Here is a 19,299-nt window from a genome sequence, read left to right as displayed (position 1 = left end):
AATGAATTAAATGGATAGAGTGGATTAGCTATATTTGCTATAGTGTATACCAAAGGTGATAAATGTGAGAGTATATTAAGTTCCCAAGGTTATCCAACTTGATAATGCTGGAAAGAATGTTCTAAAAAAGGAACAGTGTCTTGGCTGTTTGGCCATTGAGGAATGAACTAGCAGATGGGAGATCTTTCTGTCTCTCTACTCTGTACATCCACCTTTCCAATAAAATGAATAAGTTAAAAAAATAATAATAGGAATTTCTCACAGTTTTAGAAATGTGCCAGTGTAGAGGCATCTACTGATGACTCGCTCTGGTTCATAGCTGGTATCTTCTAGCTCTGTTCTCATAGTTCCCTTGGGTCCTTTTTTATGAGAATGGTAATCACCTTTTGCATCACCTAATGATCTCCCCAAAGGCCTCACCTAATACTGTTGCCTTGGAAGTTAGCAAAAGTCATTGTTTTAAATGCTGTGATAGTGTATTCATCATTAATGCACACAGTAATATCTAGTGGGAGGTCTGGTTGTTAACATAACCTCAAAGTAATGATTAGTGTGTAAAATCATTTTGAGATTCCTGTAACCTTTACTATGTAATATTAAAGCTTTTGGTGGACAAAATCACAGATAATACTAAATACTACTAGATGTATATTTTGAAATTAAAGGAAATATCAAAAACTTTTTACAAGTGATTTAGTAGGTAAAAGATGCTGCCTGTGTGCGTGCCACTGTAAGCCCTGGTTGCTCCATTTCCAGGCCATCTCCCTGCTGGTATGCCTAGGAAGGCAGCAGGGGATGGCCAGGTGCTCCTGCCCATGCAGCAGCGCGAGATAGCTGGAGGAAGCTGCTGGCTTCTGCTGTGAAGCAGCACAGCTCCAGCTGCTGTAGTCTTTTGGGGGAAATGAACCACTAGATGGACAAATGTATTAGAGGGAGGAATCTGCTGCCACCTGCTGGTTCACTTCCCAAATGACACCAGTAGGTCTGGTTGTCCCTGGCAAGCAGCCAGGAACTTGCTTAGGAAATTGCAGACAGGTGGCGTCACTTGTTGCCCACCAGGGTGTGCAGGAAGCTGGAACCTGGCACAGAGCTGGACTCGCACCCAGGCACTTGAATGTGAGTGCCCCAAGTGATGTCTAAGCCATTGGGCCAAACACCTACTCCAATAGTGCATTTTCATTTCAGATTAATGAAGAGTAAAGGTATATTTTCTCTCAGGTTCATAAACTGTAAATAGGTTGTGCACTCTAAAACAGAATCCTATAGATAACTCTTACAAATATGTCCATAGAGATTATTAACATTGCACTATTATTTGCAATATTATAGTAGCCCCAAATGAGAAACAGCTCATCAAGATTCCATAATGGGGAAGCATATAAAGTATGATCAGATATTTCATTCACAGTATGAAAACCCACATAATAATAAGTGGTTCAAATTCAGGGTAGTGCTTATTCAAAAGTAAGGAGTAAGAATAAGAAAGCAAGCTAGTTACATGGAGAGCTTTAGATAACTAATTACTTAACAATACAATAAACGTTATTTTATGGTGTATGTTTAAGATCTGTATTGCATGCTTGGATATATACAGTTTGTTTTCCCTCTTCCTCCTCCTTGTTTTTTTTAAACTTTTAAAAAAGTTATTGGGAAGGCAGATATTACAGAGAGAAAAATCTTCTGTCTGCTGGTTCACTCCCCAAGTGAGCTAATCTGAAGCCAGGATCCAGGAACTTCTTTCCAGTGTTCCACGCGGGTGCAGGGTCCCAAGGCTCTGGACCGTCCTTGGCTGCTTTCCCAGGCCACAAGCAGGGAGCTAGGTGGGAAGTGGAGCTGCCGGGATCAGATAGATATGGCGTGTATGTGTGTAAGGCGAGGACTTCAGCCACTGGGCTGCTGTGCTGGGCCTACCTCCTTTTTAATTCCTTCTCCTTCTTCCTCTTCTTTCTCCTCATTCTTTCTTCTCTCTCTCTTTTTTTTCTCCTCTTTTATTTGAGCAGCAGAGAGCTGCAGAGAGATTTTCTAACACTGTTTTACTTCCCAAATGGCTAGCCCAAGCCTAACCCAGGAGCCAGGGACTTTTTCTGGGTCTGCCACATGGGTGTTAGGGATTTAAGCAAGGAGCCATCATCTGCCATTTCCCAGACATGTGAGTAGGGAGTGGGCGCTTGAGTGGACACTTAAGTATGGGATGGAGGTACCCAAGCATCAGCTTAACTTGATGATGCCGTAATTCCTGCCCCTAGTCTCTTTTTAATTCGCAAAACAACTCAGAATATACAATGTTGTAAAAAAAAAAATAGTAAATTGAGTACTTTCCTCCCTTTTACCCCTTCGGCTGGACTAGACTTGTGAACTAGACTTGTTATTAAACACTTTAGTGTTGCCTTTTTAATATTGTTGATGATTTAGTACATGTGTAGCATCTGAATTTTAACAGTATGACTTAATATTTTAAACAATATTCTGTTTTGCGTTTGATTTTAGGATCGAAAGTTAACCAAGTCTGAGAGGCAGAGATTTAAAGAAGAGGCTGAGATGTTAAAGGGGCTTCAGCACCCCAATATTGTTCGATTCTATGATTCCTGGGAATCCACTGTGAAAGGGAAGAAGTGCATTGTTTTGGTGACTGAACTTATGACATCTGGAACGCTTAAAACGTAAGTCTGTTAATATTGCAAAAACTGACCAGGAGCTGGGAGAATCTGATTTTATTTCACAGCCACTACTGCTAGCTTTGTCGCTCAGCCCAAGAAGGATGTATAGTATACTAGTGAGTATATCTTCTTGTTCACGTAGTCCTCTTACATGTGAGGTGATTTGATAATTATTTGTTGATAAAGTTTGAAATAAAAAGCTGCTGCAGGATTTATCTAATTACTTTAAGTTATATTGATTCATATTTCCAAAACTGAGTGGCTAAGTGAGCAAAAATAAAATGTAAAGACAGCCCTCTAGTGGTTAAAATGAGATTACATTTTACTTAGGTACCTCATCAATTTTCTTTGTATTGTTTTTTGATGCAATTATGTTATATGCAAATTATATTGCAATAATGATCACCAAAAAAACACTTTCAGTTCCGTTTCCCATTGTGTGAGATTTAAGCCAAAAGAGTTAGATCTGTTTTCTCTTTCAGGGAAACAGATGAAAGTGCAAAAATTCCATTACTCATTAAGAATGTTAGGTAAAAGAGTATGCTTTTGGAATCCCAGATTTAATTGATCTGTTTGCAGTCAGAGAACCTATTATATGGTTTAAGTTTTTCACTTTAGAGAGGCTTGGTTTTTTAAATATTTAACTATGGTGTGTATTTATTCTCTTTCAAAAATTACTCCAATGAGCTAATTAATTTCCACATAATCTATTATAATTTAGAATGTGTTTAACATATTTAAGATGTTGAATAATCCCAGCACTTGGGCTGATTAGTGCTACTTTGTTAAAGATTTATTTTTTATTATTTTTTTATTGGAAAGGCAGATATACAGAGAGGAGAGACAGAGAGGAAGATCTTCTGTCCGATGATTCACTCCCCAAGTGAGCGCAACGGGCCGATACTATGCCGATCCGAAGCCAGGAGCCTCTTCCGGGTCTCCCACATGGGTGCAGGTTCCCAAAGCTTTGGGCCGTCCTCGACTGCTTTCCCAGGCCACAGGCAGGGAGCTGGAAGGGAAGCAGGGCTGCCGGGATTAGAACCGGTGCCCATATGGGATCCCAGGCGTGCAAGGCGAGGACCTTTAACCACTTGCGCCACCGCACCGGGCCTGGCCTGATTAGTGCTACTTTGAAACATAGTATTATATCTCTGGGATATAGTCAACTTGAACATACCCTTGGAAACTCAAGATTAATAATATGACAAAAGGCCAACAGAGCGTTTGTTTCCTGTGGTCCTTATTTTCACTGCCTGCCTTTTCCAGTTCTGTCAGTGGTATCCTCTACTTTCTAGTAATCCAGGTTTCTTGTTATTCACGTGTCTGTTTCCTCTACTAAACTGTGCTACCTAGCACTGTATCTGAAACTTGATAATTATTTGGATGACTTATGGAGAATTGTGGTATTTATGTTTGTTTATGCACGATGAGAGTCTTCACTGGTTTGGATACTTGGTTGTCAGAAGTCTGTCAATCATGCTTAAGAATATCCTACAATATTTAACTTGTTTCATGAACTATTTAGAGAGACTTTGGGTAGTAATACAGGGGACTTATCCCTGCTGGTGTGGCTGTTCCCTAACAATAAACTAAAATGTGAATTTTGATCAGCGCTTTTCCAGTAAGTACTGAAGCTTCAAGGAGGGAAAAGATAACCCCAGATTAAAAAAATGAAGACGAGGTAATGTTACTCAAAGTACATTTCCTAGCTGTCTGTTGGGATTTCATGCCATGTATTGGGCTTGAGGAGTATAGATTGTTGTAGTTGTAATGTTCATACAATGACAAAAGACCTTGATATTCAGTGAAGTGGAGAGTAGGAACTCAGGCTTTGTCAGAAAATGGAAATATCTGTGCAAAGGGAGAACTTCGCACCACAGCTATTTGACACCACTACAAGGAGTTTGCTCCTTTGCTCAAGACTGTGGATGGAAAGCAGTCCATTTTTTAAAAATGAAAATTTCCATATCTTGTCCATTTTACCTCTTCAAATGTTTGCAGTGTTCATAGTTATTGAGCATTCTTCCATGTCATATAGATGACTTTAGTGTGCAGATTTTTCTACCTGAATGGTATAAGAATGCTAAGCCAATGCTTGTTGGCTTAGAAGCAAAGAAAACCCCCACAAATTATAAATCATATTGGTAAGACTAAACAGACACAATTGGAAAATAGCAGAACAACAATTAAAGATACTATGGATAAGTCTAAAAATGAATGCCAAATGAATATTTGAGTTACTCGTGTTTATTAAAGGAAAGGCAGATTTACAGAGAGAATGATCTTCCGTCCACTGGTTCATTCCCCATGTGGCTGCAATGGCTGGAGCTGAAGGAATCCAAAACCAGAAGTCAGAGCTTCTTGCAGGTCTCCCACACGGGGCTCAAGGCTTTCGCAGATCCTGGGCAGGAGCCAGATGGAGAGTGGAGCAGCTAGGCCATGTGGGATGCTAGTGCTTGCAGAGGGAGGATCAACCAGTGATACCCTTGTGCTAACCCCTAAGCAAGTTTTAAGAGAATCGAGGAACTAGAAATGAGAGCAAACTTAATTTTAAACTTCAGCAGTTAAGTTAAAGAATAGTGTAAAGTGAGAAAATGATAGCTCACACAGAGGATATATACAGGCTTTCCTTCCTTCCTTTCATTTATTTGTTTGTTTATTTGAAAGAGATTTTATCCACTGGTTCACTCCCCAGATACCTGCAACAGTCAGGGCTGAGCAAGGCAAAAACCAGGAACTTCATCTGAGCCTCCAGTGCGGGGGGCAGGGACATCACTCCTTGGGACCATCATTTGCTGCCTTCCAGGATGCATTAGCAGAAAGTTTCGTTGGAAGCAGAGCAGACAGTTAGTACTCAAACGGACACTTCAATATGGGACAGGTCGTGAGTTGCAGAGAAGAAGAGAGAGATACGCATGCTATCCACCAATTCACTCCCCTGGTGCCTGTGACAGTTCAGGACTGGGCAAAGCTGTGAACTCAAACGGGATCTTCACCTTGGGTGACAAGGACCCCAACTATTGGAGCTGTTCCTGGTACCTCCCAGGATTGTGTTAGCAAGAGGTTTTGGAATAAGGATCCAGAATTGATTAATAGAGCACTATGATGTACAATTCAAATTGGCAGCTCAACTGCTAGACCCAAATAGCTAGAATACCTGCCCCCAGACCTGTGGTGTTTTTGTTTTGTTGTTTTTTCTTTTAGTGCCCTATCTGTAATGTGCATCTGGTTATCACTTTTTTTCCCTCAACGTGACTAATTGAGGTGTTTTTAAATGAACAGATATCTCTGTTTTTACTACAACTTCTTATTCTCACCTTATTTAGCCTCTCTGATATAAGAATGTTGCATTTATAGTTCATGAGATGGATTGGGTCTCGTCTATATTCTCACTTTTCAGACAGTGCTTCAGGGTCACATATGTACATGTGTCCTTTAAAATATGCTTCTAAAATGAAAGGTAAAAGAGTTTATGCAATTTTCATTTTAATACCAAGTGAGAAGAAAATATAATGTATTCTTGATGAATGGGGTAATCTATACTAGGTCCTAATGAGTAGAAAGGTTTTGTTTCTTCTTTTAAAACATTTATTTATTCATTTATTTTGTTTGAAAGAGGTCTTGCATCCTCTGGTATACTCCGCAAATGGCCACGTTGTCCAGGACTGGATCAGACCAAAGCTGAGAATCAGAAAGTCGGATGGGCTCTTCTCCGTGGGTCGCAGGGCCTGAGGCATTGAGGCATCTTGTGCGGCCTTCCCAGGCAGAGTGTCAGGAAGCTGGGGTGAGAGGAGAATAGCCAGGGCCAGAACTGGCACTTTGGTAGAGAATGCTTACATCACAAGTGAAAAGTTAATCCATTTTGCCACAATACCTGCCCCGTGATAGGAAGGTTTTCTGTAAATAGAGGTGCTTTAAGAATAGTTTAAAAGCGAGTGAGAGAGAACATGGTATTAGAAAATTGTTCAGTTCTTCAGGTAAGATCACCATGACCAACTTCACTACACTTGCACTGTGACGTTAGGTCTATCTCCATCTCCCATGAGTCTACCTCATTCATTCCCAAATAAATGCGCTTCAGAAGAGCCCTGATATTTATATATTTTTTCATCACAATTAAACTTATACATACATAATAAAAAGCATAAATCATAATTGTTATAATTCACTCACTTTACAAAAACATTCACTTGTTAAGATGTAGAACAGTTCCATCTTTTTAAAAGAAAAATGTTTTTACTTCTTCCTTCTCATGCAGCCCTTCCTCTGCATCTCAAGATCATTGTTATGATTTAATTTTTAATCTATAAAACCTACTCTTGCTATTAATTTTCTTTATCGAAATGAGGTAGAATTTCATTCTAGTTCACTATTTGCTTAGAGCTGGATCTCCTGGTATGTGGTTTTTTTGTTTGTTTGTTTTTGACTTTGTTTGCTTTTGCAGCCTTTATGGGTTGTGTATGTATCTTTGACAATCCATTTATGGCCTGTAAAGCACAATTTAATATGAGATGCAACTCGTGCACAAATAGATTTTGATTTAGCCTAACACTTTGTCTTTGTGCTGTAATTAAAAAAGAAAAAGATTATTTATTTTTATTGTAAAGGCAGATTTACAGAGAGGAGAGACAGAGAGGTCTTTAGTTCATCTTCCTGGGGTAAACTCCCCAAATGGCTGCTATGTGGCAGTCAGGAACCAGGAACCAGGAACTTCTTCTAGGTCTCCCAGTTGGGTGCAGGGTTTGGGGCCTTCCTGCACTGCTTTCAAGGGCCATAAACGGGAAGCTGGGTGGGAAGTGAGGAGCTGGGACACAAATCAGTGCCCATATGGGATCCCGGTGCTTGCAAGGTGAGAATTTAGCCATTGAGCTACCCAGGCTCTCATGCTGTAATTTCAATAACATTTACATTTCTACAGACTCTAATAGTTTTGGATATTTTTCTCTAAGCAATCTAATGTATTATCAAAGTCTTGAGAAAAATTTTCTATTTAACATTTTCTAGTGCTGTTTGTTTTTTTCCCCCAGAAGTTCATACAAAATGTGAATTGGAACTCCATCCCGACTTCAACTAGGCTATTTGGAATCTGTCCCACATATGTATAATTCAGACATCAACTGGAGATTTGGGGAGAGAGAGAACATGTATTCAGAATTTGAAGTTTTCCTTCTGTGCTTGTTTTCTAGGATTTTCTCCTTTGTAAATCTCCATTGTCCAATAGAACTTTTCTGCAGTGGTGGGATTGTTCTACAATCTGTATTGTCCCAAATGGTACCGTGTCTGACTGTTGGTTTACTTGAAATGTGTCTAGTGCAATAAAGATACATATTTTTACTTTAATTAGTCTACACTTAGATATTGTCACATTTGACTAGTAGATACTTTATTGGCACTGTTCTCAGTGTTGTTCTGTCTGGATTTTAGCTGACCTGTATATACAGTTAGATTAAGGCCCTTGCTTCTGTGAAAAGGTATAAAAAGGTAGGAAGCTCGAGCATTCCGTTCTCTTCATTCTCACTGTGAGCTTTTCCATTTATGACTGGTTTTAATTGCTGTCCTTATTTTCAAACAGTTTTATGTTTTTGTATTTTATAAATATAGCTGTATTGATAAGAGCTCCCCTACAATTTACCAGAAGCAGAACTCTTTGTCTTCTACCTCCTAGTCATTTTAGTAGTAAACAGTAAATAAGTTTAGTTGCTTAATCCTATACCTGTTTAAATGAAAGATGTTCTTAGAGACTTGTTTTTCTGTTTTTTGTAATATTCATTTTAAACTTTGCTACACCCTTTTAACCTTATAAAAGTATCACTAACCTTTAAGGTTACTGAATCATAATATTCTGAATTTGATATTCCTGTCTCTGGTGTGCTAGCATTTAATGGAATTCTTCAAAGCAACAGGCTCATATCATTGATAACTTGTTTGGTGCCTTCCAGGTACCTGAAAAGGTTTAAAGTGATGAAGATCAAAGTTCTGAGAAGCTGGTGCCGGCAGATCCTCAAAGGACTTCAGTTTCTTCATACTCGAACTCCGCCTATTATTCACCGTGATCTTAAATGTGACAACATCTTTATCACTGGCCCTACAGGCTCAGTCAAGATTGGAGACCTTGGTTTGGCAACCCTGAAACGCGCTTCTTTTGCCAAGAGTGTGATAGGTATGTTTCAAATATACCTGGGAGCCAGACTGGGCTTCTGATTTCTTTTATTTGGAAACTTGACCCTGTCAGAGCTTTTATTAAATAACACAAAACTTTGTAACTTGAAGCAACAGCAGGATCAGTTCTACTTATGGGATTTGGAATTCTCTGAATTTATGCCTGTAGAATTATTTTTTGAACTGTTCATGTTTTATAATGTTAAATGCAGAGAAGTAACATAAACCTTATTGACAAAACCTCATACGGTAGTCTCATTGAGTCATCCTGTTGATTCTTAATATTATGCAGTGGTTTTGTAACTAATGTGTTTTTCCTTCGTATAAGAATTGGAGTTTTTTAACAGGCATAATGGTAGGGAGAAAGATCTTTTCTTCCACTGATTCATGATACTTCCAGTGTAAGTCTCGCATGGCTACACTGAGCAGTGCTGGGCCAGCCCAAGCTGTAATGCCATCCCACCTGGATGGCATTACAGGGGTCCAGATATTTGGAACATCTGCTAGCTTTCCGTGTACAACAATATGGGATACCAGTGTGAAGTGGCAATTAAACTGGTTTTGCCATAACACACACTCCAGAAATAGAAGTTGTATGTAGTTTAGTTTCTAAAATGTCTGTTGGATATATGTATTCAAAAGTGTCTGCCTGTTAAAATGGAAAAAAATGTGAAATTATAATAGTAAATTCTGAAAAGTTGGTTTTATATGCTTTTCACTTTGATTCATTCAAATTTTTGGTATTAAAACAGTTTTTTAATGTCAGTAATTCTGGAATTTTGGATTGTACAGTTCTTTTTGTTGTTGGAAGCTGTATTTTGTGTGACAGAATTATTTAGCATCATTGCTGGCTTTTGTCCATTGAATACTGCTGGCATACTCCCTGCCTGTACTTCTAGTCCCAACTTCAGATGCTATTCTGTGTCTTCTTCTGGGGAAAAATCACCCTGTGTTGAGATTCTAAAGAGTAAAACTACCTTTTCAGAGTCAAAAAGTTACAGCTGGGAAAATAATTTAGTCCCTGTTTGATAAACTTTTTTCTCTCTTAGGACTGTATCAAAATTTAAAACCTTAAAATATTTAGATCTATTTTATTCTCCTTAACAAGTAGCAACTGAGGAAACCCTCTAATTTTTATTTGGGCTAGAATCCTTGATATTAATAGGAAAAATGTTAGAACATTAGCAATTTGCACATTTAAAAAATTTATATTCTCAGAATATTATGTAAGCATGATTTAGAATGCTGTTTTTACATTTTCTTATAATACATGAACAAATAAGATGAAAAGAAATTATTTATAATAGAATTTCCTTTTTGTATTCTTCACAGGAAATATTTCTGTGATTCCAAAATCTCCATAGATCTTAATCTCTAGATCTAGATGTTTTGTGTTTTTGTTCTTGTTGATTTGCAGTGCACAAATCTGTTCTTAGAAATTCCTTACACTTTTAGACTCATAATTTAGAGTATTACAAAACCTAGTCTATGGATTCTCACACACTGTTCATAAGCCAGTTTGTATTCAGGTTCTGTGTGTGTGTGTGTGTGTGTGTGTTTGTTTGTTTTGCCTGTAGAATTCTCCTCACTGTATATCTTCTGTCAGCAGTAGGCTTATTTGTGTGGAAGGGTAAGTATATGAAGAAAAGGGCTTTGGTGAGTGGCCTTTGTAGGTAGCTGCACTTTTATTTTTGAGAACCTAATGATTATTGAGTTTTTCATTGCAAGCTCAATTTTCAAAATGAAACTGCTGTCAATCTTCAGGCGAGAATCTGATTGTAAATGTCTGCCTTACAGTTCCCATACAGCAGGGGGCAGACAAGTATTTTGATCTTTTTTAACCCATTGTTGTATCTTACAGTTACATTCCTTCATACTTGCTTTATACTTTGGTAGTTGGTTGCATTTTCTTTCTATTTTCAATGTGAGTTATGTTACTTTGACATATTATATGGCAGGATCCTTTTAAGGAGTACAGAAATGGCCAGTAGACCGTGTTCCAACTTCTTGTGAAGGCCAAAGAGTAGTTCTTCTCTAAGATATTTGATGAAAATACTAAAAAGATTTTTCCCTCCCCCCCTTCCCTGATTTCTTTTGTTCTTCCTTTCTTTTCCCCTTCCAATTTTTTCTCTCCACAGGTTGACCTGTGCTTCTCCCCACCCCTCAGTGAGTGACGTCTGCCAGCTTCTGCTCACACTGAGTCTGAATCGTTCTTTTAATTTAAGGTACCCCAGAGTTCATGGCCCCTGAGATGTATGAGGAGAAATACGATGAATCCGTTGATGTGTATGCTTTTGGAATGTGCATGCTTGAGATGGCTACGTCCGAATATCCATACTCTGAGTGCCAAAATGCTGCCCAGATCTACCGCCGAGTGACCAGTGTAAGTCTCCCCTAACTGTTGGTGATCTGGAGTCAGATCCAATGCAGTCTTCAGCTGAATAACATCAAGTCATACAAAGAGAGCGGTAGTAGAAAGCACACTGAGGAAGGTGTTAGAGGGCAGAGAAGGGTGATTGAAAGTGGGACAAAGAGCCTTCAGTTTATCCTGGACCTTGCTTGTATTCATTTAAACTTTTGTTATTATACAAAACCACCTATTGAAGAATTGTTTTATTTATTTGAAAGTTAGAGAAAGATCTTCCATCCACTGATTCACTCCGCATATGACCACAGCATCCTGAAGAATGAAGCCGGAGCTTCATCTGGATTTCTGACACGATAAGCAGAAGCACAAGCTCTTGCACTAGCCTCCGCTGCTTTGCCAGGGCATTAGCAGGAAGCTAGATCAGAAATGGGTCAGTCAGGACTCACACCAATGCCCATATGGGATTCCAGCATTGCAAGCTAATGCTTAACCTGTTGTGCCACAGTGCCAGCCCCTCATTAACTCATTTCTTAAACTGAAGCCAGGAACTGAGTATGCAATTAAGTAATGCATGTTTCCCACACGATGGCAGGAAGCTAGCTACTTTAGTCATCACCCCTCTTCCCGAAGAGTCTACATTGACATTCCTGTCAGAGCTGGGACTCGGTGAGAAACACTGATTTCTAGATTAACCACCCACAACTGGACATATTTTTAATGATGCAGTTTCATTGGATTTTAACATATTAGGAGGTCTGATTTTTAAATTGCATTTTAGGAGCAGGACTTGTGACACAACAAGTTAAGCCACTGCCTGGGATTCCCACGTCCCATATCAGTACTTTTTGAGTCTTGACTGCTTGCTAATGAACCTGAGAAGGTTGCAGAAGATGGCCCAAGCACTTGAGGTCTGCCTTCTGAGTGGGTCGGCTGAGTGGATCTTTAGGCTCCTGCCTTTGTCCTGGGCTTAGCTGTTGTGGATATTTGAAGAGTCAACCAGCAGACAGAATATCTTTTTCAGTCTCGTGTCTCTTCGTTTTGTCACTCTGTGTTCCAAATAAGTAAATTTTTAAATTGTTTATTTAGATGTTGATAGCTGATCAGAATGTAAACTTGATTTATTTTTGAAAGCCAATGGGAAACATTCAATTTTTAATAGATCAAATTAATTTTTAAAAGACTATTTATTTGATAGTCAGAACTACATTAGGAGAGATACCATCCATTCATTGGTGTAGTCCCCAGATGACTGCAAAGGCCAAGCCAAAACCGGAAGCCAGGAGCTTCATGTAGTCTCCCATATAGGTTATAGGGCCCAGGCACTTGGTACGTATTCCACTGCTTGTCCCAGACTATTATTAGGAAACTTGATTGGAAGTGGAACATCCTGGACATGAACTGGCAGGTATTTGAAATGTCAGCCTTGCAAGTGGCAGCTTAACACACTGCGCCATAATGCCAGCCTTAGATGAAATTTATTTTACATCTTGACAAAGATTGGAAGAAATTTTGTAATCAAAGATGAATTATAAGGGTCAATACTGTGCCATTTTATATATATATATATATTTTTTTTTTTTAAATTTATTTTTGTTGATGTTTACATAGTTGATCAGATAGGCCTTTTTTTTTTGGAGAATGATGTAAAGTTTAATGATAATGGGTTGCTCTCACATGGGTGCTGGGGTGAATCCTGACTACTCCACTTGGATGCATCTGCACGCTTCAGGACTGAGAAAGCAACCACTGGACAATCTCTTGCTATCGCACTCTCTGTAATTCTTTCTCAGTAGCTGTGACTTTCAAGTAAAACAAGTAATCTTTAGAAAAAAAATAGTTGGTTGTCATTGCTATGAATATTCTCTTATTTATTATTTAAATTATGTAAGTATTATATGTAATTATTCTTTCGCCGTGAGATTCTGCTGTGTGATAGACGTGGAGCTTTGGACAGTTAATTCAGTATGAATGGTAAGAGCCAATACTGTTTTCATATTCAGTAAAAACAAGCAAAAAAAAAAAAACTTGAAGGCAACATCTCTCTTAAGTTACTTCTGGTGTTAGAAGTATAGGCTGTCTTATCATTTCCTGCTGTGTCTGAGTCTCCAAGTCTGTCCCAAAGCCTTACAATTGTATTTCTCAACCTCTTTTCTTTACCTACTTATCCCAACTGTCTCTGAGATATTCTAATCATGAAATACTTATTCTCAATTTGAGCTCAAGAGAGACTGGAAAATGTGTTTTATTAATCCTTCAGATAATTCTAATAAGTGCTGTAATTGTTATTCTATAGTTACATTAGAAAGCTTACAGATCTTGCCCGTCCAAGTTCTGTGTCTTTGTTCCCAGTTCAGGTATCTTATTGTTCTGTGTCCTTCCAACAAAAACTTGCATAATACTAATTTACCTGTTCCCTTTTTGGTAAGTTCCAATTTTATTTAGTTTGAAGTCTCAGGAGGTGTATTTGATTCCATTTTTTAACCTCCTGCTTCTGTTCTACCGTGTTCTACTTTACAGGTATCTCTTAGGCAAATTTTCTTCATTCCTACAGCTACAACTCTGATTTCATATCTTCATCACTTCATATCTTGTGGGTTTGTTCACATTATGAACTTGTTTGTTCATTTCACCTAAACTGGTTGAACTTTCTCTGCTTACTTGGTATAAAAAGGTTATGTGATACTAATTTGGGTGTGTCAAAATAACAACGGATTCTTTTCCTCAGAAAGATTTATAGGGCAGCATTGTCGTATAATAGATTGAGACACCATCTGCAGTGCCAGCACTCAAAATGGGATTATTATTTTTGAAACAAATGTGAAAGTAGAAATATAAACTAGATTCAGACCTGAGAGAAAATTACTTTAAAAAATTTTTTTTTTGCTGTGGATCAAAGGAGGTTTACAGATTGGTCATGCTGTGTGAGTGATGTTATTATAGGTGTTTGTATTATATAACTTAAAGTAGATCACTTCTCAGCTTTGATTTATTTTTATTGGAAAGTCAGATATACAGAGAGGAGGAGAGACAGAGAGGAAGATCTTCTGTCCATTGATTCACTCCCCAAGTGACTGCAATGTCCAGTGCTGTGCCAATCCGAAGCCAGGAGCCAGGAGGTTCTTCCAGGTCTCCCACGTGGGAACAGGGTTCTAAGACTTTGGGCTGTCTTCGACTTAAGCCACTATGCCACCACCACTCTGGGTCCAGTAGTTTTATTTTTAATATATATTTTTTTTACATAGTTGGGGAGGATGCATGCCCATGTGGGCCTTTGGTTAGGGTGGGGAGAGTCAGGTATGGAGGAAGGTGGGTGGAACACATGCTACAGTCTTTATTTTTCCCCTGCTGTGTCTGCATGGGAGGAAAGGGAGAGGGTTGCTCCTTGCTGTCAAACCACACCAGCAGCTAGGGATGGGACTGAGAACCTGATGTTTGTGGAAAGTGTTCCCAGGGTGTTACTTGAATGGTTTTGATAGCCCTGAGACATTATCAGTTTCATTACTTCAGGGTTGAGAAAATCTTTCTGAGATCTGTTGGTTGATGAAGTCCACCTTAGTGTATCCACAGACCCAGGAATGTTGTGCAAAGCTTGGCTAGAAGACTTGTCTAACCTGTGATGCTTTCCATCCTCTGAAGAGGCAGTTGACTTTTCCTGCTAGCCTGGATAACCTGGCAGTCATGTCCCACACATGCCTCTGAACATGCTGTCTGTCCACAGGCATTTTCAGCTGAGGAGGCCATCTTGATACATACCCTCCATGGTTGAACTACACATCCTGTGACTTTCCTTGTGACCAGGATCTGAGTCCAGCAGTCCAGCCTGGGAGCCCTCACCTGGGGTGACTTCAGCTTTGACTCTTGTGTTTGCCACCCATTGCAGGATCAGGTTCAGGCTGTCTCCTGTACCAGTCAACACACATACCAGTGGATGCAGCTTGGTCAGTTCCACCTCAGCCCCTTATTTCACGTGAACTGATGGGTAATATTGGCCAGTTCAGTCACCCTGCCACAGATCTGGTCCTTTTGCATACCAGCAGGTGCCATGGCCTAGTTTGGAGTGACCCCTGATTACCCTCTGGCAGGCCCACCCTCAACCCCAGTTTTTGCACTTGCCAGCATCTGCTGTGGCCTAGCCCAGCCCAACCCACTTGCCGTCTGGTGCTCCTGCACACCCAGAGGTGATGTGGCTTAGCTCAGCCTGAGCCGCGCTCAGTCCCAACCTTCATATATGCTAACAGGTAGTGCTAGCTTGTCAAGCCTGGCCTGCCCTCCGCCCTGGTTCTTGTGCTCACCGGCGATAGGTGCAGCCTAGCAGGGGAGTACCCATTGTTCCCTTGCCAGGCATGTTCCCAGGCTCCAGATCATTCACCTGCAAGGGGATACTGCAGTCCAGTCTTGCTACTTGCTGGCAGGTGCTGCAGCCTAGCTTGGCTGGCCTGCACCAGTTCTGGCTCTTGTGCATGCCAGTGGGTGCAGCTTCCTAGCCCAACCTGGTCTGCCCCCAGACCAACCCAGCTCTCATCTCACCAGTGGAAGCAGCAGCTCAGCAAGGGAGTCCCCAAGGTTCCACTACCACACCTGCTGCCATTCAGGTCTTGCATGAGCCATCGAGTGCTGTGGCCCAGTCTGAGATGCCTGCCCCCAGTCTTGGCATTCACCGCTACAGCATGGCTTATCCCAGCTCACCTTAAGTCCCAGTTTTCCCCTCCCAGCCCCACGTTCACCAGCTGTCTGAACTGGCAGGTGTCATGGCACTAGTGGGTACTGGAACATAGCCTACTTTGTTCCTCCCCCAGACCAGGCACATGTCAATTGATGGATGCTACAGCCTTGCCCAATCTGGTCTGCTCACAGCTCAGACTCACACTCACCAGTGGGAGCTGCAGCCCAGCAGAGAAGTCCCCAAGAGTTCTCCTGTTAAGCCCATTTCCATCCCTGAGTCTCGCTGGTGCTTCAAACCAGCTTAGCATGGCCCACCGCAGTTCACAGTTTCAGCTCTCACTGGTGGATATTTCTGGACATGGCCCACAAATGGTTCACTATTAAAACACTGAATTGAAACAAATTCTCAACCATCCAGTTGTTTTTGATAGAGCTTGTGCAAACCTTTGTTTGAGGCTAAAAACGTGAATTATGTGTTACATGGTGATACAATAAAATTTAAACAGAAATGTGTTATCTCCTGGTTCTGGAAACGCTTATGTCCCAAAGTAACATTCTGTTTGGCCTAATTATGCTCCATGTGTAGGAGAATTGTCCCCCCCCCCTTTTTTTTTTACATTTATTCGTATAAATTTGAAGAGCAAAGTGAGAGGATCAGAGGGAGAGACAGACATACATGATGAGAGAGGGTGAATATCTTCTCTCTGCTGGTTTGCTCCCTAAATGGCCACAACAGTAAAGTATGGGTCAGGCCAAGAAGCCAGGAGCAGAAACTCCCATCTTGTTCTCTCACATGGGTGGCAAGGGCACAAGCAAGGAGCTAGATGCAGAGCAAAGTAGCTGGCACTGAAACCTGCATTCTGATGTGGGATTCTGGCCTCAATAGTAAGCCGCTGCTTCAACTGCTGCACTGCAGTGCCCACCCCCTTTTTCCTACTTTCTAGCTTATAGTAGTTTCCAACAATCTTTGGGATTCCCTGGTTTTTGGTTGCAGCCAAAAACTATCTTTGTGACCAGGGGTTCTCGTGTCTCTTCTGTTCTCATAAGATGGATACCAGTTTTTGAGATGAGGGGTCATCTATACTTACATGAGCTTATTTGTTATTCTTGCTAGGGAGGCAGAGCTGCCATTACTGGTTCCCTCCCTAAGTGTTCACAGTAGAGTAGCCAAACCTGGACCAGGATGAAGCTAAGAACCAGAAACTCAATGCCTGCCTTCCACATGGAAGGGGTAAAAAGGATCATCTGATGGAGCTGTCACGTTCAGGGTTTGCTTTAACATGAAACTAAATTATAGTTGGTAATTGAACCCAGGACTCAAACCTGTGCACTTTGGTATGGAATTTGGGGGGTTTCCTAACCGCTAGGCCTAATACCCACCCAGATGACTTCGTCTTAACATTTATGGAAGATTCAGAGAGAGAACAAGAGACAGAGAGTAGATCTTCCATCTCCTGGCTCACTCCCACATGACCACAGTAGAGCTGAGCTGATCTGAAATCAGGAGCTTTTTCTGGGTCTTACATGCAACTACCTACTTTCTTTTGCTGATTGTTTGTTTGTTTGTTTGCTTGAAGATTTATTTCTTTGAAAGGCAGAATTCTTAGAGGGAGAGACAACGCTACAGATAGTGCTTCTATCCACTGGTTCATTCTATTACATTGCATGCAGCATACAATGGCATGAGTTTTTTTTGTTTTTGTTTTTTTTTAAATGGAAGATAGTGCGTTTGCAGTTGGAGCAGTGAAGGCTTTCACCTGTGCACACTAGGACAGGCCAGAGCCAAGAGGTCGGTCTGGGTCTCCCACATGGGCAGAGCAACCATCTTCCACATGCTTTCCCAGGCGCATTAGCAGGGAGCTGGCTTGGAGATGGAGCAGTTGGGACTCAAACTTGTGACCATGTGGGATATTGACAATATAGGTACGTCACAACACTGATCCTTGGCTTTTACTTTTTATTAATAAATTGAGATTATATTTCATTAGATTGGCTATTTGACAGTGAGATTCATTGACTTAAATTGTAGTCAAAATGTTGGTATTGATGTCCTGATTCCGTATTTGAGAGCTTAGGTTTAGGTTCTTGTTCTGCTTCCTGCTAACACAAAGCCTGGGATGCAGCAAGTGATAAGGAATTATTTCCCAGCTACCATATAGAAGACATACTTGAGTTCCCAGGTCCTCACTTTGTTCTAGTTCAACCCCATACAACACTTGTTACCTACCACCGTCAGTCAAAACTAGATATGAGTGAAACGCAAATATGATGAGGCCTGACATTCTAGTATCCCATATGGACAGCAGTGCCTCACCCAACTGCTCTGCTTCTTAGCAAGCTTCCTGCCAGTGCACCTGGACTGGCAGTGGAAGATGATCCTGCCAACCAAAGTGGGAGACTCAGATGAAATTCCAGGCTCCTGGCTTTCGCCTGGCCCAACCCTGGCTATTGTTGCCATTTGGGGAGTAAACCAAAAGACAGAAGATCTCCCCCCGCCCCCACCTTCCTCTTTCTCTTGTCTTACACATTTTCTCTCCTCCCTCCATCTCTCTCTCTCCTTCCCACTCCTTTCCTCCTAGCTCTCTAATTTTTTTGAAAAAAAATTTTTAAATGCAACCAAAGTATTTTTAAAAAATCATGAATCTTTTAACATGACATACTAACACGTTGGTTTGTTCTTTTTTTCTGTTCATTAAGTAAGGGAAAAATCTGAAAACAAATTATTTAGGGGAGTAGCAATAGCAGAAATATAAGACTGATGTAGTTCAGGGCTGTATGTAAAGGTTTATGATCCTTTTTTTTAAACAGAAAAAAGTAGTTATGTGATCTTGGTCCAGTTATCTTGAAAGTCTATGCTACTGGTAATGCCAAGATCCAAATAGTAGTGGTAATGGACTTGGTAGATACAACCTTTGTTTGGTAGTAAAAAAATAAAAACCTCTGCAGCGTACTGTGGCATGAACTTTTTTTATGGAGGATAGTGCATTTGCAGTTGGAGCAGTGAAGGCTTTCACCTGTGCACAAGCACTGTGCCTTAGGCTCTTGGGGCAAGGTAATTTCTGTGATAGAATGAGCTCAATTTGGTAGGGTATTTGAAGAGGCTTGTTTTTCAATGGGATCATAAGGTGTGTTCAATGTGTTCAAATTCCTGTAAGCTAATGGTTCATACCAGTAAAAATCTGGCTGAATCTAGTCCCGTAGCAACCAAGTTAGAAATAATTGGGATTTTTAATTACTTTGTTTGTGTAGTTTGACTTTGTCACTAATTCCATTAGCTTTTGGATTGCAACGTTTGAACATTGTGTCTGGGAAAAACAGAATTAAAGCTGTTAGGGTAAAAATTCCTTTCAGTTTTATATAACAATTTCCCACTCCCTCCCCCACTTTGTCACAAAAACAAATGAAATTGATTGCTGATTAGAAAGGGTTGAAAGTTGAGGAAAACTGTTTCTT

At 40.4% G+C, this 19,299-nt stretch overlaps 1 protein-coding gene across 1 annotated transcript in view; it reads left to right on the top strand.

The window, feature by feature from the left end:
- WNK1 (WNK lysine deficient protein kinase 1) overlaps positions 1 to 19,299 on the top strand; it is a 109,054-nt gene that overhangs the window by 32,957 nt on the left and 56,798 nt on the right. The window contains 3 exon segments of the mRNA XM_040972197.1: positions 2,488 to 2,660; positions 8,597 to 8,817; positions 11,042 to 11,199. Of these exon segments, the coding sequence (XP_040828131.1) occupies positions 2,488 to 2,660; positions 8,597 to 8,817; positions 11,042 to 11,199 (552 nt within the window).

The sequence above is a fragment of the Ochotona curzoniae genome, unplaced genomic scaffold, assembly GCF_017591425.1.
Source record: "Ochotona curzoniae isolate NIBS_2020 unplaced genomic scaffold, NIBS_Ocur_1.0 contig_2235, whole genome shotgun sequence".
NCBI lineage: Eukaryota > Metazoa > Chordata > Mammalia > Lagomorpha > Ochotonidae > Ochotona > Ochotona curzoniae.
This window is presented reverse-complemented; position numbering and strand designations above follow the sequence as displayed.